Source organism: Diaphorina citri, unplaced genomic scaffold (assembly GCF_000475195.1).
Source record: "Diaphorina citri unplaced genomic scaffold, Diaci psyllid genome assembly version 1.1 scaffold130, whole genome shotgun sequence".
Taxonomy (NCBI): Eukaryota; Metazoa; Arthropoda; class Insecta; order Hemiptera; family Psyllidae; genus Diaphorina; species Diaphorina citri.
In genome coordinates this window covers 32,011-59,973 of record NW_007377567.1, presented here as the reverse complement: position 1 = coordinate 59,973, position 27,963 = coordinate 32,011, and the positions used below count along the sequence as shown (strand labels likewise).

Genomic DNA, 27,963 nt, shown 5'->3' with positions numbered 1-27,963 from the left:
GTTAACCTCTGTGAACTTCTTCCTCTTTGCAGTCCGTAATCAGATGAGTGGATTTTTCTATTTACCTTTTTTTGGATAATCAACTTTTGTGAGTTTTGTCGAAAAAGTACTAAAATCGTTCAAGTTTTTATGTGGTTGCCGTAGATTTAATTATTAGTTAAATTTATGAGCTATGCATTTAATTAAAGCGAGGCGTTTGTGATTAAACCCTTCGATTATCGGTTCTCTTTTGTACATATTTATGTGTTTTCTTTCGTTGTGCTTGTGTTTAGAATCCAATGTCTGAAACTCGGTCCAGTTCTGCTCTGTTCAAAAGGGCAGAACAGCTAAAGCGATGGGAAGAGTCCGAAACCAACCGTCAGCCCTCGGAGATGGGAAACAAACCAAAGAAAATAAAGTTCTCGTCTGGGTGTGTGTTTTTAGCCGCGTGTGCCTCTAGTGATAAGGAAGAGGTGTTGAACCTACTCAAGTCTGGAGCAGATATCAACACTGCCAATGTAGATGGACTCACTGCCCTTCATCAGGTAAGCAAATCAGCCTCAACTTTGCCCCTTCAGTAACTAAATAGTTCATTGAACTGTGGTCCTGGGTGTGTGTTTTTAGCCGCGTGTGCCTCTAGTGATAAGGAAGAGGTGTTGAACCTACTCAAGTCTGGAGCAGATATCAACACTGCTAATGTAGATGGACTCACTGCCCTTCATCAGGTAAGCAAATCAGCCTCAACTTTGCCCCTTCAGTAACTAAGTAGTTCATTGAACTGTGGTACTCACTCTAGGGACTCACACATTGCCGTCAAAGGAATGAAGCCCAAAATGTATTGGTGAATGACCTTCTTATGTAGCATTTTTATCTAATGACATCAGAATTGGACCAAGTGTTGAAAAAGGATTGTATAACTTCAAAATCAACATTCAGGAAAGCAAAAACTAATCCCTAAGTGTACAATCTCTTTTGCCAACTTACCACTGAGAGTTCACAGTTCACACCATGTTGAGGTTTTTCTTCAACATCACTCATTTGATTTACACATACCAGTATTTCTTAAACTGAAAACTCTTTGCGGTCATATCAGACATAAGGGGTTCAGTTCTGTTATTTGTCCATATGATCCTCAACATTAATGTCACGAAGTACAAACACCATGAAGTCAATTTCTATCAGTATAGTGACCAAGTTGCTTATCTACAAGCTGATGTGGTTTCTATCCTAAAGACAGTATTCATTCAACCTTTAGCTTCTGCTCTATGTTTAGCTTTTGAAGGCATAACTTATCCAAATGATAAGTACCTACTTGCTTCATTAAAGTAACTACTTTCTTGTCTACCTATGTATAAATTAATATTCAGTCAAAATTGGTTTTCTGTGAACATGTTTTTTTTTATTGTGTTAGGTAGTTTATCTTGGTGGTATGGCTGCAGAGTTTGTTTTATCTTTTATAACTCTGATTCCTTGTGCTTGTGTTATACTTTTTATCAAGGTTGAATAAGACTGAAAAGTTGCTTAACCTCTCTCTTAGATAGTACCTATACCAACCTAACAATCTCTGTCAGTTTCCCTAGTTGTAGAGAATATTCAACTGAAAATAGAAAAATGAAATTGAGTGTAAAACATGATTTGTGTGAGAGTTAGCCTTGCTCGGTGATGTATGAACAGTGAAATAGTTGAGTACAGAAATATGCCATGGTACATAATGTTTTCTACATATGTAAAACAATATGAAAAAGCTCTTCTGTACTCTTTCACAGTCTCATATTTATCAACTTAGTTACTTACTTGTACCAAAACTAAGTACCTGGCTAAATAGGTAGGTATCTACTTAGTTTGTTAAGGTAGTGCAGCTGCTTTTTAAGCACAAGGTTGTGAGTTCAACTCTCATGCTGGACAAACTTTATCCTAAATTTATAGGAAAAAAAAAATAAAAAAATATAAGTAGGGTTCATTCTTAGAAAAGAAGCTCCTACCAGGTCCTCCTCTCTTCAATTTTGGGATGATAAAATGTCCACTTTATTAAAGGTAGCACTCGAGCACTGAAGAGTATCTCGGTACAAAAATTACTCTCTTGCTCTCCAATACAACGCTCATGTTGGAAACAATATTTCCCTTATTTTCTCAAATGATTTTTGGCAAGCCTGTTCTATTTAAGTATACAGCAACAGCAAGGCATTACGGGGGCACCCTTGTCTGACCACTCTTCACCTCCCGGGTACCTTGCACTAATTCATTGTGGTATGCTCGAGCATGTCACACTGAACAGAACACATGTTTAGATAGGGATGTCAAGAAGTGATATAATAGTTAACTTTTGTATTGCATATCTATGTAGAAGTGACACAATGTTAAACTTTTGGGAATGCAGGTCTATTTTCCCATGTTGTACTTAGTCGGTTGGTTCCTCATTTCTCACAAATGCCTACTTAAGTCGTGGCTTACTAAGCTGGATTAAAACAGGATTAAGTTCGGTGTTTATCTTAATTCTGAGCTTATTTACCTTGGTCAGCATGGATCTACATGTAGGTACCCATTATGTACCACCTATACCTGTATTACAATAATTCTAATTCACATAGGAAACTAAGTATGCCTGAACATTGTTTTCCCTTGGTAAGTAATGTATGTAGGAAACTCTGTTTCCTGTAAGGATTGACAATTTCATTATTTTTGATGCATTACCTATAGGTAGGTAAATAAGTACTTAGATAAGCGGGAGAAAAGATAATTTACTATATTGAGCTAATCTAAGTAGGTATAGGTACCTACCTACTAAGGTTAGGTAAGTACACTAAGTACACTATTTACTTTAAATCCATCAGTTTCTGATGGTGGATTGGATTTGATAACTTCATTTACCTCAAGTAATGTGCCTATATGCTATACGCTTATTCCTATTTCTACCCAGTAGAGTATTTCGTGACCTAATAATACATTATGTTTATGTTGAGAGTAAACACGCTGGGAGCCTCGAAGCTTGGTGATGTCGAACTGATAAAATTCGAAACTTATCATCGCCTCCAATACGAAGTGGCGATACCAACTACACACAACGTCGCTCAACCTCAGTGATCCATTGGACACTTTTGCATTCAACCTTATTTTGTTTGACTCTTTGACTCTACAGGGTGTCCAGTCAATTTCGATGATAAATATTCAAACTGGTTAATTTCTAGTGTCTTTATTTTTTTACTTTCTGCCTGTTTTTTTTTTTTTTTTTTTTTTTTTTTTTTTTTTTTTAAAGCTTACGGGATATGGATCCCATTTTACATTATAATATTAGGATTAGAAATTAGAATATTAAAACATAAAATGTGTTTTTTGTTTTCCGTTGTTCGGTTTCCGAAATATTGAGATTTTCCAGCTACGCCGTTTCGCGTTGAAACGACAATCTATTGGAACAGAAGAGTTTCATTTGAAGAGTTTAGGTGTTTCATCACGTTGGCGGTGTGTTAAAATTGAACAAGATGTTGTAAATATGGAGCAGGGGGAGAGAGGCAACATCTCAATTTATTGAAGATGTTCGAATTCTCGAAAATCGAAAACAACTCGTGGAAGACGAAATATCTGGTACTTCTACTGACCCATGTCGAATTGTCCATTACAGTGGCGAGGTTTTTTTTGCACGTTAATCGGCGAGTCTGTTTCACCATCTTGTTTTTCTAACCATGATCTTGTTTTGTTGGTCTTCTGTATGCCATTCGAGGAGTTGCTTAGATTTTAGTTGGACTGCACCAGTCTCGACTATTTAGGCACTTAGGTAGGTACCTACTTACCTTTTTTTAGCTTATAACTTACCTATTGCCATTAGTGATGGGTCGTGGGTAAATACCCACTGGGTGGGTAAATAAAAATTGGGTATTTACCCGGGTATTTTTAAAAAATGAAGAAAAATAAACAAAAAACATCGTCACTTGATTTTTTTTTTTTTTTAATTTCCCGGGCACAATTCGACTGAGGCGCTTCTTGAAAATACCCGGGTATTTATAAAAATTGGGTATTTACCCCAAAAATAAGTACCCGGGTATTTACCCATCACTAATTGCCATGCTTGACTAGATGACCAGACTACACCTATTACACGTTTAAGGTATTTCCTCTAGGAACACGGATTGACTACTAAGTACATAGTACTAATCAACTTTTGTGAGTTTTGTCGAAAAAGTACTAAAATCGTTCAAGTTTTTATGTGGTTGCCGTAGATTTAATTATTAGTTAAATTTATGAGCTATGCATTTAATTAAAGCGAGGCGTTTGTGATTAAACCCTTCGATTATCGGTTCTCTTTTGTACATATTTATGTGTTTTCTTTCGTTGTGCTTGTGTTTAGAATCCAATGTCTGAAACTCGGTCCAGTTCTGCTCTGTTCAAAAGGGCAGAACAGCTAAAGCGATGGGAAGAGTCCGAAACCAACCGTCAGCCCTCGGAGATGGGAAACAAACCAAAGAAAATAAAGTTCTCGTCTGGGTGTGTGTTTTTAGCCGCGTGTGCCTCTAGTGATAAGGAAGAGGTGTTGAACCTACTCAAGTCTGGAGCAGATATCAACACTGCCAATGTAGATGGACTCACTGCCCTTCATCAGGTAAGCAAATCAGCCTCAACTTTGCCCCTTCAGTAACTAAATAGTTCATTGAACTGTGGTCCTCACTCTAGGGACTCACACATTGCCGTCAAAGGAATGAAGCCCAAAATGTATTGGTGAATGACCTTCTTATGTAGCATTTTTATCTAATGACATCAGAATTGGACCAAGTGTTGAAAAAGGATTGTATAACTTCAAAATCAACATTCAGGAAAGCAAAAACTAATCCCTAAGTGTACAATCTCTTTTGCCAACTTACCACTGAGAGTTCACAGTTCACACCATGTTGAGGGTTTTCTTCAACATCACTCATTTGATTTACACATACCAGTATTTCTTAAACTGAATTTGCGGTCATATCAGACATAAGGGGTTCAGTTCTGTTATTTGTCCATATGATCCTCAACATTAATGTCAAGAAGTACAAACACCATGAAGTCAATTTCTGTCAGTAGTGATCAAGTTGCTTATCTATAAGCTGATGTGGTTTCTATCCTAAATACAGTATTCATTCAACCTTTAGCTTTTGCTCTATGTTTAGCTTTTGAAGGCATAACTTGTCCAAATGATAAGTACCTACTTGCTTCATTAAAGTAACTACTTTCTTGTCTACCTATGTATAAATTAATATTCAGTCAAAATTGGTTTTCTGTGAACATGTTTTTTTTTTTATTGTGTTTGGTAGTTTATCTTGGTGGTATGGCTGCAGAGTTTGTTTTATCTTTTATAACTCTCCATGGACTGTCCTGGTATCCCAGCCGAGATATGAAATTTTGTCCTCAGCATTATTTAAGAATTTGACCATGATAATCGTAGTAGCCTAATACAGCTGGTCTAAAAGGACTATTGCTCGTTTGCTCCTATAAGCAAGAGCTTTATCTATTGCATTAATTGTATGCGTATTACCTACCCCCGTGAATTATCTCTCCATTTTTCTGCGAATTTGGTACATAGATTAAAAATTATCTTTTTTCGCAGTAATGCGTAAGGTCCGGTCTTTATCTTGTGGTTTTTGTGACAGGAACGCCAGAGGTCCGAGTTGCACGGAGCCTTGCAGTGAATGCAATTTAACTCTCATGACATTAGCAGTGCAGCTGACGGCGTTGCATGACAAATGACAAGTCCTTGAGACAGATATTCGTACAATAGGTGAAGTACAGGAAGACAAGAGATAACGCTTGAATACTTCAATTCACAATGGGAAGCGAAAACTATATGCAGTATCTGATGGGAGAGAAAATAATGTACCTACCGAGATGATTGTGATAAATTAGGAGGCCATTTGAATGCGCCCATTATTATCGCGATGAAGAAAACGTTTAATTCTATCTAAATTTCATTCCCTCTGGTAATAGGTGACATTTTTATTGTGAGAAAAGTATTTTATATGAGAAATTATGTCACAATTGTGTTTGTGCATTATGCATTTATGCTCCTAGGTGGATTTAATTGAACTCAGGGACGCTTCATGCGAACTTCAAATGTTTGAAGAGAGTTAGATTTGGTTTTATGGGTAGCTAGAAGGCTAGTTCCTAGGGAGTTAGTAAGCGCAGATTCGAACGAGGCATAGAATTTTATCCTCATTATTTAATTTGAGCCTTTGACCACAGTAAATACCGTTTAATTCTATCTAAATTTCATTCCCTCTGGTAATAGGTGACATTTTTATTGTGAGAAAAGTATTTTATATGAGAAATTATGTCACGTTTGTGCATTATGCATTTATGCTCCTAGGTGGATTTAATTGAACTCAGGGACGCTTCATGCGAACTTCAAATGTTTGAAGAGAGTTAGATTTGGCTTTATGGGTAGCTAGAAGTAGAAGGCTAGTTTCTAGGGAGTTGGTAAGCGCAGATTCAAATCCTGACCGAGGCATAGAATTTTATCCTCATTATTTAATTTGAGCCTTTGACCACAGTAAATAACGTTCCTTAGTATCTAGAGATTACTGCTGAGGTAAAGGAGCTCGTTTTGAAATCACAGGGTTGCAGGTTTGCCCAAATGCATTACAAAGCTGTGATAAAGGAACTCTTTAGTCTCATTCGGGTAGCAAAGGTCATGAGCATTATAAGCAATATTATTTATGCTTTTCTGCCTTGGTGGTGTAGTGGTCAAGGCGCTCGCCTGGTAAACAGGAGGGCGTGGGTTCAATCCCATTTATTTTTTTTCATCGACAGTGTTTGAGAATTGGACCACATCAGTATCAGTAATAGTAGTAGCCTACTGCCGGAGTAAAGGGACTTTTCAGTCCCGTTCGATCAGTATAAAAAAGCACCAAGCACTTTGGTCTAATGCGAGTAGTATAAGCAATAATATGAGCAATATTATTTATCCCTTTCTGACCAATGGACTGAGCATAGTGAAGGTACACGAGTAGGTATACGCTGTTATAGGTAGGTGTATAAGCGGCCTCACAATACACCAAGCGTATGAGTAAGCCTCAATGTTCTATGGTCTAAATTTAGAACCTCCTCTCTCTCTCTCTCTCTCTCTTCCTCTCTGCCTGTAATGTCTCTGACCCGAGAGAGACAGCAGGCACTGAAATCCCCTCTTTTCCCTTTTTTTTATGTGTGCCTCCCTCTTTCCCTCCCTCCTTCCTTTAAATCTTGTAATAATTATCCTAGGCCTTTTGTCTGTTGAACAAGCCCTACATAGTACATAAAGCACCTATACATAAAGCACCTATTGTAGATACATATTCGAAGTAGGTACTTATAGGTTGCATTGGTTGCACTGCATTACCATGTTCTAAACTAGGTAAGTGTAGGGTACCTAAACTAGGTAAGTATCGCTTGGAAGCTATCACGGAAAATCAATTGTCACGCTTCTGTCATTGTGATATGCCATGACGGCATGACCAAGCATATCCTGATGATTGATGAGTACCTACTGCATGTACTGAATGTAGTACACTCTGGTACACTACCTGAAGCAATTTGCACGCTGGGTTATCACTTATCATTGAACGAAGCGAGTTCCAAGATTTATTTCGACAATTTTACATTTGGTCTGTCTGTTTGCTCCTCCCCGCCCCGCTCTTAGGGCAGTCCTTCTCAAAGTTCCCCCCCCCCCCCAGCACGTGAATGTTGTAAATGTCCTTTTAATAGCGCCGCAGGCCTTTTTTTGCCTTAATTTGGCCAGTGATCTTTCTTTTTCTCATCAATTTTCTGATTTTGTGACCTTCCAAGGAAAAATCCCAAATCTCGCGGCACACCTTCGGCGATCTCATGGCACAGTAGGGTGCCGCGGTATACAGTTTGAGAAGCACTGACGTAGAAAGAAAAAATTCAGATGTTCCCAATGTGACCACAGTGCTGTGTTGCCAGGTGTGTATTGACGTCAGAGCTAGACTTATGTGTGACGTCATCACAATCCGGTCAAATGTCTGGTCGTCAAGATCAAGTTCAGTTTGGGAGCTTCCCCCCTCTCGAAGGAAGTTAGTTCGTAGAAGCTTAACCCATCCTTTGGGGCTGTCTAGCCCCTACACCTAAGCCTCAGATTGGGCTTTTTGTGTATGAAGGAAGGTAGTTGGTTGGTTGGGTGGAAGAACTTGTCATGGATTGTCCAACTTGTAGTTGTGAAATTGGTGATTTGACCAGGAAGGTACTCGAAGTCGTTCACCAGAGATTTTATTATTATTATTATTTTACAAAATAATTCACGTGTTTAATCGAGTATTTGAGAGTACCATAGGGTGATCAGTAGTTTGCAATACCGATACCGGCTTGATTGGCATGATCATCACTCTAACTTGGTCATCAGTCAAATTCTCATGCCTTCTGAGATCTGCAGATCTGAAATTTGGGCAAATATCTCGAAAGACCAACATAGAAGACCATCCTCTGTAAGCAGACTTATGATCTTGGCAGGGACTTGAAAGATCAGGTTGGAAGACTTAAGACGCAGGGTTACAAAGCTCGGGAACTTTTCTCTCACCCTGTGGCACTTGAGTAGCCTCGAGTCATACAGAATTTGGCCCGGACAATAAAAATAATCATTAATGTATAACAAGGTGGCAGAATGTATAATGCGGGGAACTCCGGAGAGATTTCTTGGGTCAAGATTTCTCAGACCTAGCCCGTAGTCCAAGATGTATTTCACTAACTGCTCCGGGGCAATGGTGCCGTGTGTGAAGTCGCTATCTGAATGACCTTGAGTGACCTAGGGTCAAGTGAATTTAGAAATGTGAGATATGTACGTACCTACCTCATTTACATGATTTACAATTTACATAGTATACACCTCATGGCTAGCCAAATCGACATACTAAATATTAAGGCCCATTCCCACACTTGTGAGTTTCATTCGATTTTTTTTCCGAATGTCCTGTAGGCAATGTAATTTACATGAGAGTGTTCCCACTACATACGTCAACACAAAATGTCTTTGTATGTAATGTAATTTAAATGAGAGTGTTCCCACTTACGCACAACAGGATAGACATTAGATTAGAGTCATATAAGATGGAATATATTAGCTACCTGATTTACACGGCTGGGATGGTTTAATTGTCCCTTCTTATTCCCTGTTGAAAAATAGGCCTCTCGTTATTCGTTTGATTTTTAGGCACTTGGCATTTTGCTTTTATAATATCAGCCTTTTCTTTTCAGACATTTTGGTCCTATATTTTCAGACTTGTTTCAAACATTTTGGTCTTATATTTTCAGGCTTGTTTCAGAAATTTAGGTCTTATATTTTCAGGCTGTTTCTAACATTTAGGTCTTATGTTTTCAGGCTTGTTTCAGACATTTCGGTCTTATGTTTTCATGCTTGTTTGTAACATTTTGGTCTTATATGTAATGTCAGCCTTCAGGTTCATTTCCAACACTTTGATTCTTCTGATTTCAGGCTTGCAAGAAGAAGAAGAGAGAAAAGATAAACTCGTATGAAAGTGAGACTGACCGTGAGGTGACCCACTTTATCCCATCTCTCTCTCTCTCTCACTCACTCACTCATCTTCTGTCTCTGTCTGGTGAGTCATGTGTACAGGTCTGTTGGTATACCAGACCATAACACCATGACCAGATGACTACGACTATGATTAACTTGTGTCTGCCTCGGAGACTTGGCTCATTTTGGTGCACTGTGTACTCTTGGAGCATGTTCATTTTGGTATACGCTGTGTGCTCTTGGAGTATGCTCATTTTGGTACTTTTTCTGCTCTTGGATTTGGCTAATTTTGGTACACTGTTTGCTCTTGGTGTATGCTCATTTTGGTACTTTGTATGCCCTTGGAGTATGCTCATTTTGGTAGTCGGTTTACCTTTAAAATTGGCTCATTTTGGTACTCTTTGTTTGCTCTTAAAGATTACTCATTTTGATACATTATCTGAAGACGAATTTCCTTTGTGAATGAAACATGTTTTCAAAATTTCATAAAAATCGGACCAAAGTTTGAGAATCGTGTTAATAGCACTTGATACAAAGGAGCACCGAAAAAAGGTCCCGATCCCTATGGTAATCAAATTTACTTTATATGATGAACCCAAATTTATCGCGGAACAAACAAACAGAAACAGACATACAGACAAACTGAAAAAAATATCGTTCAATTAAAACTTCAAACTCAAGTCGTTCAGTTAAAGTTATCGCTTATGATTGACTAATCCGTTGATAGGTAATTTTTATTGACTAACTTTATCTCACCCAAAGATGAGTCATTATGATGTCATTGTATTCCTGGGAACTACCGGTGCTTATGGTATTATCGTATGTGGAGACCTACTGTGATTAGTCGCCCTAGTGTTTAGCGTGTTACCTGACGATACTTCTAATTAAGTATTAACCATACGCGTCAAAAATCTTAACATTCGTTGAAAACGTATTGGCGTGTTACCTGACGATACTTCTAATTAAGTATTAACCATACGCGTCAAAATTCTTAACATTCGTTGAAAACGTATACCTACCATATTCGTCAAAATACTTAACATTAACATTCGTTCAGCAAAGTCGTACTTGTGATTGGAATTAACTAAAGACGAGAAGGACTTATTTTTAGAAATATATTGTGCAACCCCTCTCTACCTTACTACTGTGCTTTGGTTACTTTGGTATTCTTTAGGGTTTACCACTGTTGTGTGTAATAGATATACAGGGAAGCGCCAAAGATGTTCCCTAAAAATAGTCAGAAGAAAGAGTCACAGCAACTCAGTGGTAAAACGTTGAACGTGCAATCTGGTGGACCAGGGTTAGAGTCTCAGTAGTTTGGTAAAAAATCATGAATGTCATTTCAAGATATACCTCGATTTGGGGGAAACAAATTTCGCTCAGCTTTTAAGCAAAGAGCCTCAAAGGAACTTCAGCTCTCAATAGATTTGAGTGACGTAATGTGTTTGTTGTTCAGAAAAGAAAGTGGACTTTTCCATCAGTTTAGTACGATGGTGTACGCGCGTGTTACCTGACGATACTTCTAATTAAGTATTAACCATACGCGTCAAAATTCTTAACATTCGTTGAAAACGTATACCTACCATATTTGTCGTACTTGTGATTGGAATTAACTAAAGACGAGAAGGACTTATTTTTCATGTGTCAAAACCAAACAAAGAATGGTTTTAATAAATCGTCAAATAGTTTGCATTCGCTGAACCAAGTGTTAGCTGTTTTGATATTTTTGGAATTTGGAACTTTTAAAAGACCATAGGGTCCATACTTCGTAAGATTTAGTTTCTATCCGTGAAAAACTCTGAACCAAACAGTGACATAGGTAAGTAAGCCAATATTTTTAGAGTTATTTAGGTTTTGTCAAAACATAGGTATTCAATCAGAAGACAGTTGTTTCAATGTTAGAACACTTTAATAAATAAAAATAAAAATAATGTTTGTTGCGATGCTATGTACCTTTATACTTAATCTCCCAACCAAATCTAAATATGCAAACATTTGGCCCAGAAAATACTTCATCAACATAATTTACTCAACTGTTCACATTTTGCTTCCAGTATTCTGATCCAGGCGGGCGCAGATCTGAATTTCCAGGACTATGACGGCTGGACTCCATTGCATGCTGCTGCACACTGGGCGCAACGTGAGGCTTGCCAAATCCTTGTAGAGAACTTCTGTGATATGGACGTGAAAAATTACGTAGTGAGTACCTAGTCAGTTCAATATACTTTATTTATATTGCTGGAGAGAGGGAAAATACCTTATATAGATTTTCCCTCTCTCTATTAATATGGACCTATCCATGAAGATTGTTGAAATAGTCATTTTGATAGGTTAGGTACTCTAGGATTTGGCTCATTTTGGTACTTTGTTTGATCTTGGAATTTGCTCATTTCGGTACTTTGTTTGGTCTTGGATTTGACTCTCTTTGAACTATTTATTTGCTCTTGAAGATTCCTCATTTTGGTACCTACACTACCTACTCTGTTTGGTCTTGAAGTTTGTTATTTTCTTAAAGTTCGCTTAATTAGGTAGGTTCCTATATATTGGAGTTCTGAAAGGAACTATAAGCCTTTGTGACCTCGGCAGGCGCAGAAAGGTTGGTTGTGTGACCGGGCGCATTGTGTGTGCAAAGCTGCATAGAATCACTTTATAGGTCGTGTTTATAGAATTTAAACGCAAAGAAGTGCATATCAAACAAAGAATGATGCCAAAATCTCCTCATGTCCTCATATCAAGTTAGAAAGGATTCCTTTTTCAAGTTAGATGCCAAAGTTCCCTCATATCAAGCTAGAAAAGTTGAACGATCCAAGACCGGTATTGTACCAGAGGTAACATGATGCGCTCATGCTGTTTTTTTATGTGAACCAAGACACCGTGCGCAATGTGTGTGTAAAGTTGCATGGAATCACATTATAGCTATATTTAACGAGTAAGGAATCGCACTATAGTGTATGTACGTACGGTAGGGCAATATTACACAGTGACATTTCGCCTTATAGTCCTTATCCCATGTTGTATTGTTTTCTTATGACACGGTGTAACATTTTTTCATTAGACGAACTCAAATTTATTTTGCACCTTGTATGCTTGTGATAAGTTACATAAGTCTGGTTGGAGAACTTTAAACAATGAGTATACCAGCCTGAAATTTCCCTTACTAAAGAAATAGCAAAGGTTGAGTGCGAAAGGGTGACACCCTATCTAGGGCTGATTGAGAGGTTGACGAAAAACGCCGACCCCGTCTGAAAAGGCCAGGAAGAAGAATGCTTGTGATAAGTTGGCCGACCAAAACGATGAGGGATTCACCAAGTGAAGGCTTGATAGAGGGAACTGTAGCTACGGAGGTCCTATCGTTCCGAAATCGAAGAGAGCAGGAGGACAGGATAGGAGAAGGTCAGCCTTTCCGTGAACGAGCATTCTGTGTTTAGGATAAAGGTCGCCCCAGCCGGGACCCAAACCCGCGACCTAGCGCTTACAAGGCAGGCGTGCCACACTCCAAGCTAACTTAAACTCTTCATTGAACTGTTCATTATTATAATCTAGCTTACGGCTTGGATTAATCGAAAAACAACCGATTAATCGACTGATAACCGAATCTTATTCTAGCTACATTTTGAGGGACAGTAGAGTTATCAGTTATGAGAAAAATACCACTCGTACGTATTTCGAACTCAAATGTTACTTCTCATCAAATTAAATTAAAGCTGGAAATCTAATAGGGGGACCACACCTTTTCTTCATCTAATGATCACTCGCTTGTAATCACAAGATCAAATGATAGTGAAACACAAAATAATAGCACTAATAGCGTTTGCATTGTACACAGTGAGCAAACTTGTGTACCATCGGGGTCCTCTGTACCTTCTTGGCTACTTCTTGTTCAGGCACCTTTTCTCGATTTCTTTTGGGGTCGGCGTTTCACAAATGACGTTCCCCTCGATATATATGACTTGACTTGGGCTAGAACCACCAACCTTTAGATCCGATGTCTACTGCACCAACCTCTCCACTGTGAGGCTGGTAAGGCTGCTAGTTAGGATTAGGAACAACGAAGAGAGGACCCTGGTGATAGAAAGTATGCTCATTTTGGTAGTCGGTTTACCTTTAAAATTGGCTCATTTTGGTACTCTTTGTTTGCTCTTAAAGATTACTCATTTTGATATTGAAATAGTTCTGAATTTTGTAATAGTTAGGGCCGGAATGCCACTTTGAGATAATCAATCACGAATGTTATTAATCAACCAATCGGGTAGGATTTTTGATCAAAGTTTAAAATGTTCCATTCTGATTGGTTTATTTAAGCAGTGAGTGAATTTTGGTAAGCTCCTGTTGCATATACCTTCATTCAATACTGGATACATCCTATATTCCTATATCTCCCTCCTATAAAACTATAAATCATTCGAAATAATGGCCCAAATGTGTACTTTCATTTTATGGAGCCTAGTTTTCTCTCCAAGGTGACCTATTCTCATCTCTCCCACTCTCAAGAGAAAGATCACAATAGATCGTCATCGTCAGGAAATTCACAATTATCGCGACATATGAGTGGTTCAAACTAGAGGTATCTTGGCTGTATGTACTAGTATATGGGTCAGTGAATGAATCATAGAGATAATTAGAAGTTGGACCGATCTCTTAGTTATAGTACTATGTGAGATCTCTGTCGTTAATTACTGATCAATAAATCAGCGCTTCAAGTACCAAGTTGACACCTGAGATCTTTAGCTACCATATCCACTGTTTGTTAGGGTCTTCTTCTTATTTTTCTTCGCCTTTTCCCGTGTACAGACGGAGTCGGCGTTTTTCGTCAGCCTCTCAATCAGCCCTAACTAGGGTGATTGCTTTGGGCTAACATTTGGTTTTGGCACCCTTCGCACTCAACCTTTGCTATTTCTTTAGCAAGGGAAATTCAGGCTGGTCTACTCCCTGTTCAATATCCCCGAGCTAGACTAAGCTGGTCTACTCCCTGTTTTACGTCCCCCAGCCAGATAGAACAGAATAAATAGATGTCAAAAAAGGAAAAGAAAAATATGATTAGGCGGTAGATCTTACAATTGCCCCTAGAATGAAAGGTCTGTGGAGTACGCTCCCCACACACACGGTACGAACAACCTAAACTTAACTCGTGTGCCAAAATGGTGCTAACTGTCACTCGCCACCTATACCAATATGTCTTCCTTTGGCATCTGGCATGCCAATATGCCAGCGAGTGCCAAAGCGTCTACCTTACACACTTTCATGTCAGATTGTTTGTTTGATAGAGCTTTACATCACACTAACAATCTGCTTTATCTTTAGTAACGGGAATTTTACCCTCCATTTGGGAACAAGCTACCGCCTCCTCACATTTACCTTACCCAGCCCAAGAAGTTAGGCCGGAAAAAGAGTTTGTCTGGCCAGCAGCACGGGAATGCCCAAATGGTCACCCATCCGGATATTAACAACTCGAAAGGTTGCTTAACTTCAGTGAACCATCGGGATATGCAAATGGTCCCCCCACCGGATATTAACAAATCGAAAGGTTGCTTAACTTCAGTGAACCATCGGGATTTTTTTTTTTTTTTTTTTTTTTTTTACTCAATGCGGTTCTTCTGATAATATTAACCCTTTGATCTTCCTCGGTCTGTTTCGCCAGGGGCAAACCTGTTTCGACATTGCTGACGTAGAGCTGGTCTCTTTCCTCGAGGACCTGAGAAAGAAACAGGCCAGCATGGAGCGAAGTCAACAAGACATCAACAACATAGCCAGCAAACAACAACAGCAGAGGAACAATATTCTGCCTAAGCGAAGGTAAGATGAATCGTCATTAGGTACTGATCCATATCTCAGCCGTATCGTTGTAAGCCCTTATTGGCGTTATTTGTAATTCAAAGTTTGACCAGTCTCGTTAGGCCAGCTATTCACTATCAGGTAGAACTGACAGGTAACGCTGAAAAGTTCCGTCTGTCAGGTCTACCTGATGAGCAGCATACACACTATAAGGTAGACCTGACAGGCGAACCTGATCAGGTGTACCTGTCATCTACCTCATAGTGAGTGGCTGGCCTTTGTAGTTTGGAGAGTAGGACATCTGCTTTGTTAGCGCTATATCGCACGCTAAATTTTGTGTATGGAGTTAAGCTATGTATTAATTGGTCATTTCTCCTCGCCAGGCTATCTTCGGACAGATCCCCTCTATCGAAGGCTGGAGGGGAAGCACCCCACACCCCATCCGGTGGGGGTGATGGAAGTGTCACTATTGGAGGTGAAGAGGATGCGACGCCCGCGGACAAGATGGCCAAGGTGGAAGTGAGAGATCGGAAAATGGACACGAGTAGTGGCGCTCCTGGTGGTGGCGATCGTAACGAACAAGGTGAGATACCAATATCTGGCGGGGATGTGAAATTTAATGACTTTTCTCGATTTCTTTTGGGGTCGGCGTTTCACAAATGACGTTCCCCTCGATATATATGACTTGACTTGGGCTAGAACCACCAACCTCTAGATCCGATGTCTACTGCGCCAACCTCTCCACTGTGAGGTTGGTAAGGCTGCTAGTTAGGATTAGGAACTACGAAGAGAGGACCCTGGTGATAGAGTATCGGTAGTTATCAATTTATCAAGAAATATATTGTGCAACCCCTCTCTACCTTACTACTGTGCTTTGGTTAGTTTGGTATTCTTTAGGGTTTACCACTGTTGTGTGTAATGGATATACAGGGAAGCGCCAAAGATGTTCCCTAAAAATAGTCAGAAGAAAGAGTCACAGCAACTCAGTGGTAAAACGTTAGAAGTGTGGTAAAACGCAATCTGGAGAACTAAAGGCTTGAATACTCGTACCTACCTAGTATTAGATTGACATGGGGGGTCTTTTTTGACGAAATTCCCGTGTGGGGAGTCCAGTATGTAGGACTATCGTACATAGTATAGTGACATACAATTTTATGAATGTCAATTCAAGTTAGACATTTGTAAAAGCGGCTAACAATTTTCCAATTTTCCCGTCTGCTCTTGAAATCTCTTTGTCCGAAAGGAATTACAGCTGTTAGTAGATTTGAGTGACGTAATGTGTTTGTTGTTCAGAAAAGAAAGTGGGCTTTTCCGTCAGTTTAGTACGATGGTATACGTATGAAATAGGTGTGAATAACTCAGATGAAATAGAAATGTAAAATCACTCTATTTTCCTAGTATTCGGACTACTTATCACGGTGAATTCCAATCTCCCCATTCCAATATTCCGGAATCTCACAAACTCACGGAAAAAAAGCACACGAATCTCTCCGACCTGTGTTTAGCTGTTTAGTCACGCATCATTAGGTTCAAATCGTCCAGGCATATCTCTCCCGATAACAGGTGACCCCAGTGATAATGGGAACCGCCACCTGGTGCACACTGTATGCTGATAACAGATAAGAAATGCATCGGACGAAGTTAGAACTACAATGAATACCTAGGTACCTACGCTCGTCAGGGGTGGATCCGAGAGAAGGGGGTAAAAAGGGGACGAAGTAACTACTTTAAGATTTGATAGCCCGGACCACAATTTGAGTTCGAAGCTCCAAGTTTTTTTTTTTCCCCAATTTTTTAAGAGGTATTAGAGGGACTGTAACAACAGAGATCTTTACTTATCGTCCCGAAATCGAAGACAGAAGGAGGACGGGATAGAGACAGTGCAAAGTATTGTCCATGTCCCTCGTAATATAAGTACGAAATTTTATCGAGTCAAGATACTAAATTGTCATATTTAAACTTATATTGAAAAACTCTCCTAATCCCCAGTGAAAAATACAGAGTAAAAAAAAAAAAAAAACGGATATCTCGTCCTTCGGCTGTTGGGCAATTTCATGAGAGTTAATTGTCACCAATCTTTCATTGGATTCCCAAACCACTCTGTCCCCTATAGTCCCTACAGCACTGGTAGAGCGAGGGTCACTAATCTATAGAGTGACCGACACTGTATGGAGTTTATAGGTTTAGTAACCGCGGACATTTTCTATATAAGGAGTATGAAAGTGCACACATGTGTATACTGTATATGTGATGAACTTGCAATGCAGCGTTTTGTACAGGGTGATCTTGCAAGATGGTTTACAAGTTATCGCTAGAATGTTATAACTTCATGTGTATATGTGATGAACTTGCAATGCAGCGTTTTGTACAGGGTGGTCTTGCAAGATGGTTTACAAGTTATCGCTAGGATGTTATAATTTTCAGCCGTATCGTTGTAAGCCCTTATTGGCGTTATTTGTAATTCAAAGTTTGACCAGTCTCGTTAGGCCAGCTATTCACTATCAGGTAGAACTGACAGGTAACGCTGAAAAGTTCCGTCTGTCAGGTCTACCTGATGAGCAGCATACACACTATAAGGTAGACCTGACAGGCGAACCTGATCAGGTGTACCTGTCATCTACCTCATAGTGAGTGGCTGGCCTTTGTAGTTTGGAGAGTAGGACATCTGCTTTGTTAGCGCTATATCGCACGCTAAATTTTGTGTATATGAAATAGGTGTGAATAACTCAGATGAAATAGAAATGTAAAATCACTCTATTTTCCTAGTATTCGGACTACTTATCACGGTGAATTCCAATCTCCCCATTCCAATATTCCGGAATCTCACAAACTCACGGAAAAAAAGCACACGAATCTCTCCGACCTGTGTTTAGCTGTTTAGTCACGCATCATTAGGTTCAAATCGTCCAGGCATATCTCTCCCGATAACAGGTGACCCCAGTGATAATGGGAACCGCCACCTGGTGCACACTGTATGCTGATAACAGATAAGAAATGCATCGGACGAAGTTAGAACTACAATGAATACCTAGGTACCTACGCTCGTCAGGGGTGGATCCGAGAGAAGGGGGTAAAAAGGGGACGAAGTAACTACTTTAAGATTTGATAGCCCGGACCACAATTTGAGTTCGAAGCTCCAAGTTTTTTTTTTTCCCCAATTTTTTAAGAGGTATTAGAGGGACTGTAACAACAGAGATCTTTACTTATCGTCCCGAAATCGAAGACAGAAGGAGGACGGGATAGAGACAGTGCAAAGTATTGTCCATGTCCCTCGTAATATAAGTACGAAATTTTATCGAGTCAAGATACTAAATTGTCATATTTAAACTTATATTGAAAAACTCTCCTAATCCCCAGTGAAAAATACAGAGTAAAAAAAAAAAAAAAACGGATATCTCGTCCTTCGGCTGTTGGGCAATTTCATGAGAGTTAATTGTCACCAATCTTTCATTGGATTCCCAAACCACTCTGTCCCCTATAGTCCCTACAGCACTGGTAGAGCGAGGGTCACTAATCTATAGAGTGACCGACACTGTATGGAGTTTATAGGTTTAGTAACCGCGGACATTTTCTATATAAGGAGTATGAAAGTGCACACATGTGTATACTGTATATGTGATGAACTTGCAATGCAGCGTTTTGTACAGGGTGATCTTGCAAGATGGTTTACAAGTTATCGCTAGAATGTTATAACTTCACAAGATGGTGTAATGCCTTTGAAACTACATTACCAAGACCTTTACAGGATGTATTCCATTCTTTTGAAATTTTGCTGAAACAGCAGGCACACTCCATTTGTTTAGGGTACAGGTTTACCCTGCCCTTGCGATTAATTTAATTTGAACAGACCATTTACTGATGAAAATTTATAATGAAACAATAAGATGTAAACATGGTCTAAGGCAGTCTTATTCTTTCTGTGCCGCATCCATTTTTATTTAAGACTATTGCACTGAATCATAGCCTAAGGCCGGGGGCCACAAAGTGAGTTTAAACTCCGTTTAAATTTTAATCTCGGTTTAAACAATCTGATTGGCGGAATTTTTTGAAATCAACCAATCATATTGCTTAATCCGAGATTAAAATTTAAACGGAGTTTAAACTTACTTGGTGGCCCTAGGGGTAAAACAAACGCTAATGATTTTCCCGTTCTCTCCTTGCAGGTATCAATCCGGAAGATGCACGTACATTTGAAGAGCGGAGTATGTTGGAGGATGCCAAGTTCTGGCTCTCCAGTGGCTGTCTGGGGGATGTGCCCAATCCAAAGACCGGAGCTTCGGCACTGCACGTAGCTGCCGCCAAGGGTTATATCAAAGTTATGAAGTAAGTGCCTCAAATTATTGTTTTCGTAAAAAAAAGGATCCCTCACGCCAGTCTAGTTAGCTTGAAGGGTAGTGCGTCTGCCTTGTAAGTGCTAGGTCGCGGGTTTGATTCCTGCCGTGGATTCCATCCTAAACAGATAAGGTTCGTTCCCGGAACGGCTGACTTTCTCCTATCTTGAAGGATCCCTCACTTCACTACTTTTTTTCTGGGGATTTCTTTCTGGGTTTCCTACAAGTCTATACCTAGTTACCTACATTGGGGTTTCACATATTAGAGACTAGTTGTTCAGTATATTATCGTAGAACTCAAGAAAACAAGGTCCCTGTGGGCCAAATCTAATGAGCCGATTTCCTTTATGTGATGAACCCAAATTTCACCATAATCGGACTAACTGTTCGATAGTTTTCGTGGAACAAACAGACAAACAAACAGATACGAGATCGTAAACAGAAATAGACAGACAAACGTACAGACAGACTGAAAGAAATATTGTTCAATTAAAACTTCAAACTCCCTTCGTTCAGTAAAAGTTATCGCAGATGATTGACTAATCCGTTGATAGGTAATTTTTATTGACTAACTTTATCACCCAAAGATGAGTCATTATGACGTCATCGTATTCCTGGGAACTACCGATACTTATGACTTTATCGTATGAATCTGTGAAGCAACACGCTCCTTGGATTCCATGGTTTGTTAGGTTTCGAATCATAGAACATCCCTGGCTATTTCTTCAAGCGGTTCTAACTGCTCTCCCCTAGCCTAGCATGTAGACTGAAGAGTTGAAGTATTCAAGCGTTATCTCTTGTCTTCCTGTACTTCACCTATTGTACGAATATCTGTCTCAAGGACTTGTCATTTGTCATGCAATGCCGTCAGCTGTCGTCATGAGAGTTAAATTGCATTCACTGCAAGGCTCCGTGCAACTCGGACCTCTGGCGTTCCTGTCACAAAAACCAAAAGATAAAGACCGGACCTTACGCATTACTGCGAAAAAAGATAATTTTTAATCTATGTACCAAATTCCCAGAAAAATGGAGAGATAATTCACGGGGGAAATACGCATACAATTAATGTAATAGATAAAGCTCTTGGTTATAGGAGCAAACGAGCAATAGTCCTTTTAGACCAGCAGTAGGCTACTACGATTATCATGGTCAAATTCTTAAATAATGCTGAGGACAAAATTTCATATCTCGGCTGGGATACCAGGACAGTCCATGTAACTATCAGGTAGACCTGATCCCTGTGACTGTGCTCATCAGATATCAGTAAGACCTGACAAACGGACCTTTTCAGCCGTACGTGTCAGGTCTACCTGACAGTGTGTGTGCTCATGCTCATCAGGTGTCAGGTCTAGCTGATAGTGAGTGGCTGGTCTAATAAAAATTGATGCGGCACAGAAGGAATAAGACTGCCTTAGACCATGGTTACATCTTATTGTTTCATTACAAATTTTCATCAGTAAATGGTCTGTTCAAATTAAATTAATCCCAAGGGCAGGGTAAACCTGTACCCTTAACAAATGGAGTGTGCCTGCTGTTTCAGCAAAATTTCAAAAGAATGGAGTACATCCTGTAAAGGTCTTGGTAATGTAGTTTCAAAGGCATTACACCATCTTGTAAAGTTATAACATCCTAGCGATAACTTGTAAACCATCTTGCAAGACCACCCTGTACAAAACGCTGCATTGCAAGTTCATCACACATACTCCAAGGGCATACAAAGTACCAAAATGAGCATACACCAAGAGCAAACAGTGTACCAAAATTAGCCAAATCCAAGAGCAGAAAAGGTACCAAAATGAGCATACTCCAAGAGCACACAGCGTATACCAAAATGAACATGCTCCAAAAGAGCACACAGTGCACCAAAATGAGCCAAGTCTCCGAGGCAGACACAAGTTAGTCATATCGTAGTCATCTGGTCATGGTGATATGGTCTGGTGTACCAACAGACCTGTACACATGACTCACCAGACAGAGACAGAAGATGAGTGAGAGAGAGAGAGAGAGAGATGGGATAAAGTGGGTCACCTCACGGTCAGTCTCACTTTCATACGAGTTTATCTTTTCTCTCTTCTTCTTCTTTCTGTCTCTATTCTCTAACTCTTTCTTGATATCAACAGAGTCTTCTGATCAAATACTCAAAGTACCCCGTATTTACTAACATAATACGATATTTTGATAACCCGGTCTTGCTCTCTCTCTTTCTCTACCAGAGCTGCGTTCCTTGAACAAAGTTTGCACTTGCAATACATGACAATCGATATAACAAGCTTTTCAAATGATCTTCTTTAATATTACGTCATAACTTTTTTTTTTAAGAGGTTTGACAGAGGGAACTGTAACTGCTAAGGTCTTATCGTCCCGAAATCGAAGAGTGAAGGAAGACAGGATAGGAGAAAGCCAGCCATTCCGAGAACGAACATTATCCCATCAGGATAAAATTCGCCGCGGGCAGGAATCGAACCCGCGGCTTAGCGCTTACAAGGCAGACGCGCTACCAACCAAGCTAACTAGGCTGGCCGTCATAACTTTTGACAAGTGTGAAATGCAAAGTGCAAAGATTGTGGTCCTTAAAAAAGATTGTGCCTCGGTACCGCTTTCGTATTACTTCAAGGCACATTCTTTTGCATCCATGCCTATCCAAGAACGGAAAAGTCTGGTTAGAAAATTTCCGCCCTGGCCGGGATTCGAACTCAGTACCTCCGGGTTGTGAGTCAGTGCGCTTGACCACTCGGCCACAGAGATGGACAAGATTGTGGTCCTGACCAATTGACCATTCAAACTCACCTTGCAGTTCTATGTGTCGCTGTAGAAGATCCTCCATCTCGTCTGACTCTGCTATGTCAATGGCTAACTCCCCGTCATTATTACACGCCGCTACATTAGCACTGTGTTCTATTAGATATCTGGAACATAAGAATACCATTCATTAGCTCGTATTGTTTATTAGCTATTAAGCTATTATTGATGTCACTAATGGACAGGGGACACTATAAACCTCGATTACACGCCGCTACATTAGCACTGTGTTCTATTAGATATCTGGAACATAAGAATACCATTCATTAGCTCGTATTGTTTATTAGCTATTATTGATGTCACTAATGGACAGGGGACACTATAAACCTCGACAACCATGTCAATTTCTGAAGATGCCCCAAGGGTGAAACTGGTAAATTTTATTATAAAGAAATTATACCCATTAGCAAAAAGTGAATTACTTAGTATTCGTTTTCCATATACAACCCAATACCTATTTAGAACGTTTCCCTCAAGTTTCATTAAAATCGGACAAACCGTACGAGAACTATGGTCAAACAAATCTGCCTCGGTGGCGTAGTGGTCAAGACGCTCGCCTGGTAATCAGGAGGGCGTGGGTTCGATCCCAGCCGAGGTATGGAATTTTATCCTCATTTATTTGAGAATTTTGACCACGTAATAATGGAGCTCTAAGGGTTAGGTGGTAGAGAACGCCTAAGGCGTTAACCTCGCCTAGTTGTTGCCTTCCACTCAAGAGTCTATTATTATTATTAAACAGGCAGACCAAATGTAAAATTGTCGAAATAAATCTTGGAACTCGCTTCGTTCAATGATAAGTGATAACCCAGCGTGCAAATTGCTTCAGGTAGTGTACCAGAGTGTACTACATTCAGTACATGCAGTAGGTACTCACTCATCAATCATCAGGATATGCTTGGTCATGCCGTCATGGCATATCACAATGACAGAAGCGTGACAATTGATTTTCCGTGATACCCCTTCCAAGCGATACTTACCTAGTTTAGGTACCCTACACTTACCTAGTTTAGAACATGGTAATACTGGTCTTAGACACCTCAATCTCGGCAGAAAACAGTGCTATTTTCCAACTGTTTACTGGGACATTCTTCAGGCACTATATGATAGGTAGGACAGAGAAACAAATGAAGCGAACCATAATTAACACAGAAGAGACCCAGTGTCAGTATCGAAGTGAACAATTAGAAACAATTAGTGCCCACGACGGCAGTAACAAAAACAATAACGGTATTGCTCTATCTAAACAGATTCACGAAAGTAACTAGCAACAGTTATTAGAACTCTCAGAAAAAAAGGGCCCTAAATAACACCCGAAGGTCCTATTGAGCCCAAAATCCAATAAGGGTTAAGGGATTTTTTTTTCGAGTTCAAAACATTTCTTGGTGGAAGACTCGGAACTTTGTGAAGATCCAACCATGTCAATTTCTGAAGATGCCCCAAGGGTGAAACTGGTAAATTTTATTATAAAGAAATTATACCCATTAGCAAAAAGTGAATTAGTATTCCTTTTTCATGTACAACCCAATACCTATTTAGAACGTTTCCCTCAAGTTTCATTAGCCAGCCTAGTTAGCTTAGTTGGTAGCGCGTCTGCCTTGTAAGCGCTAGGCCGCGGGTTCGATTCTCGCCCGGGGCGGATTAAAACCTCGATGATGGACAAAAGGGATTATCTACCTGTAAAACTAAACTAAAATACCACTGATACCAGACGGACATGATACCATATTGCCGTAAAAAAATGGAAAGACACACAGAAGGTTCTACCGTTCTACCTACAGTCCAAGGGAGGTTCTATACTTAAGAAAATCTGTGAGAAGGACCACTTACTGTTTTCTACTGAAAAATTACCCTTCTTTCAAAGATTTCTTCATATATTGTTGGGTGGAAGAGCTCACTATACTAAGTAAGAATCCTGCCATTAAAGCCTTAAAAAAATTACTTACCTAGGTATATTAGAGTTCCCTCTTCCTAACTCTTATCCCTAGACACAGGATCAAATACCTCTGGAGTAAACCAGCGATAATTTTCTAGACCCTTTCTTCCCCTGGGACCGCGCCACGGGCTCAGGCCAATTTTCTACCCTGAGAGGAGCTAACCTTGGGACCAGGGTCGGACTACTTACTTGGCAATGGAGAGGAAGCCACAGCTGGCCGTCGCATGGAGGGGGGTCCAGCCCTCATTATCACCTCGGTTCACGTCCGCGTGGTTCTCCACCAAAAACTCCACCATGTCCAGATTATTGTCTATACAAGCCTGAAATCAGAAGAATCAAATTGTTGGAAATGAACCTGGAGGCTGACATTACATATAAGACCAAAATGTTACAAACAAGCATGAAAACATAAGACCTAAATGTTAGAAACAGCCTGAAAATATAAGACCTAAATTTCTGAAACAAGCCTGAAAATATAAGACCAAAATGTTTGAAACAAGTCTGAAAATATAGGACCAAAATGTCTGAAAAGAAAAGGCTGATATTATAAAAGCAAAATGCCAAGTGCCTAAAAATCAAACGAATAACGAGAGGCCTATTTTTCAACAGGGAATAAGAAGGGACAATTAAACCATCCCAGCCGTGTAAATCAGGTGGCTATATTCCATCTCATATGACTCTAATCTAAAGTCTATCCTGTTGTGCGTAAGTGGGAACACTCTCATTTAAATTACATTACATACAAAGACATTTTGTGTTGACGTATGTAGTGGGAACACTCTCATGTAAATTACATTGCCTACAGGACATTCGGAAAAAAAATCGAATGAAACTCACAAGTGTGGGAATGGGCCTTAATATTTAGTATGTCGATTTGGCTAGCCATGAGGTGTATACTATGTAAATTGTAAATCATGTAAATGAGGTAGGTACGTACATATCTCACATTTCTAAATTCACTTGACCCTAGGTCACTCAAGGTCATTCAGATAGCGACTTCACACACGGCACCATTGCCCCGGAGCAGTTAGTGAAATACATCTTGGACTACGGGCTAGGTCTGAGAAATCTTGACCCAAGAAATCTCTCCGGAGTTCCCCGCATTATACATTCTGCCACCTTGTTCTCCTCCCCGCCCCGCTCTTAGGGCAGTCCTTCTCAAAGTTCCCCCCCCCCCCCAGCACGTGAATGTTGTAAATGTCCTTTTAATAGCGCCGCAGGCCTTTTTTTGCCTTAATTTGGCCAGTGATCTTTCTTTTTCTCATCAATTTTCTGATTTTGTGACCTTCCAAGGAAAAATCCCAAATCTCGCGGCACACCTTCGGCGATCTCATGGCACAGTAGGGTGCCGCGGTATACAGTTTGAGAAGCACTGACGTAGAAAGAAAAAATTCAGATGTTCCCAATGTGACCACAGTGCTGTGTTGCCAGGTGTGTATTGACGTCAGAGCTAGACTTATGTGTGACGTCATCACAATCCGGTCAAATGTCTGGTCGTCAAGATCAAGTTCAGTTTGGCAGCTTTTCCCCTCTCGAAGGAAGTTAGTTCGTAGAAGCTTAACCCATCCTTTGGGGCTGTCTAGCCCCTACACCTAAGCCTCAGATTGGGCTTTTTGTGTATGAAGGAAGGTAGTTGGTTGGTTGGGTGGAAGAACTTGTCATGGATTGTCCAACTTGTAGTTGTGAAATTGGTGATTTGACCAGGAAGGTACTCGAAGTCGTTCACCAGAGATTTTATTATTATTATTATTTTACAAAATAATTCACGTGTTTAATCGAGTATTTGAGAGTACCATAGGGTGATCAGTAGTTTGCAATACCGATACCGGCTTGATTGGCATGATCATCACTCTAACTTGGTCATCAGTCAAATTCTCATGCCTTCTGAGATCTGCAGATCTGAAATTTGGGCAAATATCTCGAAAGACCAACATAGAAGACCATCCTCTGTAAGCAGACTTATGATCTTGGCAGGGACTTGAAAGATCAGGTTGGAAGACTTAAGACGCAGGGTTACAAAGCTCGGGAACTTTTCTCTCACCCTGTGGCACTTGAGTAGCCTCGAGTCATACAGAATTTGGCCCGGACAATAAAAATAAAACAATGTAAGGAATTCTCGCATTCTGATTGGTTCTTTCATTTTGGGTCGATGACTCATTGCTGCCATATCCATCTGGATAGGGTATAGCCTAGCCTAACTCTTTGTATAACCACCACCTCAATGGACCTAAACCTTTTCAACCTAGTTGAAATTGTTACTAATATTTGTTTTCATGTCCCTAACTCTTTGGGTTTTATAAAGCAGCGTTTACACTATGCTTATGTCGATCGACATGAATCTGCCGAAAATCTACTTTATCTTACCTACTTTAAATGGGTACTAGTCGATGTCGGTCGACGATAGTGTAAACGTACCTTAATAGTCTCAGTAATCTGCCACAGTAAATAATCCGTTGGTAATTAGAAAGACATGGGTTCAAATCCCCGTCAAATTTGAGACACTATCCTTGTTATTTACCTTTTGTTCGTCCAATATTAATATCGATTAACCCTCATGCTATGATATCCCTTATGTTTTGCCTGCTGTATATGTTTGATTAACTTTGTATACCGTGATCTCTGCAATAGCTCGTCTTAAAGCGTGGAAATAAAGGGTTCTACTTAACTTAAACAGAGGGTCTATTCAACTTATCACGGTCTGGTACCATTTCTGAAATTAGTGTTGTAATAATTAGAAGCTACAACTGGATTTACTTTGGGAAAATGGATTGTGAAGTCAATTCAATTCACGTACACATAAAATATCGCGCCTTTCAGAAATTAGACCCTTAAGGCTAAAAACAGAGTGGAACGGAGTGTAAAGAGGCTAGACCTTTTTGCTCCCAGTTCTATGCGGTTTGAAGTTTGGTAATCGCTTCCCTCTATCGCATATCGTTGCTTCCCTGCTGATGCTCTATGTGTTGTGTTCTTTGGTTCACTCTGTTTTGAGCCCAAGGAGGGTTATTATTAATCTCTCTCCCTAACCTGACTTAACCGTTTGTAACCTTGTCCTCGCTAACCCATTGCTTTCTCGCATGGTTTGTCTCACCCCCTCGTGCCTCCAAGGGGCAGTACTGTGGGAATATTTCCGCTCCGGCTGGGATTCGAACCCAGAAACTTCCGGGTCAGTACTCTTAGCAACTTGTTCTCCCAGGAGGGCAAGATATATAGACTTTTTTTGGGGGGATGCTACACACTGCCAAGGCAAGCTTGGCATTACTTCAAGGCGGGATATAATTTAGATTTAGACTGTGGGAGACTATTTTTAAAAGCTTGCGTGAGCTTGAGAACACACTTTGCGTGAGTTTTGATGCGCGGTTCTCGGCTATTTATTTTTCACGCAGCGTTTGGTTCTGAGGATGAAGAAGAGGAGGACAGTAGTTCAGTGAGTAGCGTGAGTACCTCAGATGATGACATCACGTCCACTACTCGAGATGATGAGGTGCTAGAGGGTGAGTTTATAGAGGACGTCCTCTAGGAACCCTTGGTACTTTCCTAGCATGGACAAAGGATATAGAATCCCTTCAGATTAGAGATGTGTAAAGATAAAGAGTAAGTGAGTCATATAAACTACTCTTTAAAGTTGAGTACCTAGTTATCTACTCAGTCAATGAGTCAGAACCTATACC

General features: G+C 40.0%; 1 protein-coding gene across 1 annotated transcript; it reads left to right on the top strand.

Annotated features, from left to right (window-relative positions):
• The first annotated feature begins 84 nt into the window (after positions 1-84).
• On the top strand, positions 85-27,963 carry LOC103524981 (protein phosphatase 1 regulatory subunit 12B). The gene is made up of 8 exons (XM_026820225.1): positions 85-556; positions 620-704; positions 4,319-4,570; positions 10,660-10,760; positions 11,515-11,659; positions 15,099-15,253; positions 15,616-15,815; positions 27,679-27,963. The coding sequence occupies exons 1-8, from the start codon at positions 279-281 to the stop codon at positions 27,810-27,812; spliced, it is 1,350 nt and encodes a 449-aa protein (XP_026676026.1). The 5' UTR covers positions 85-278; the 3' UTR covers positions 27,813-27,963.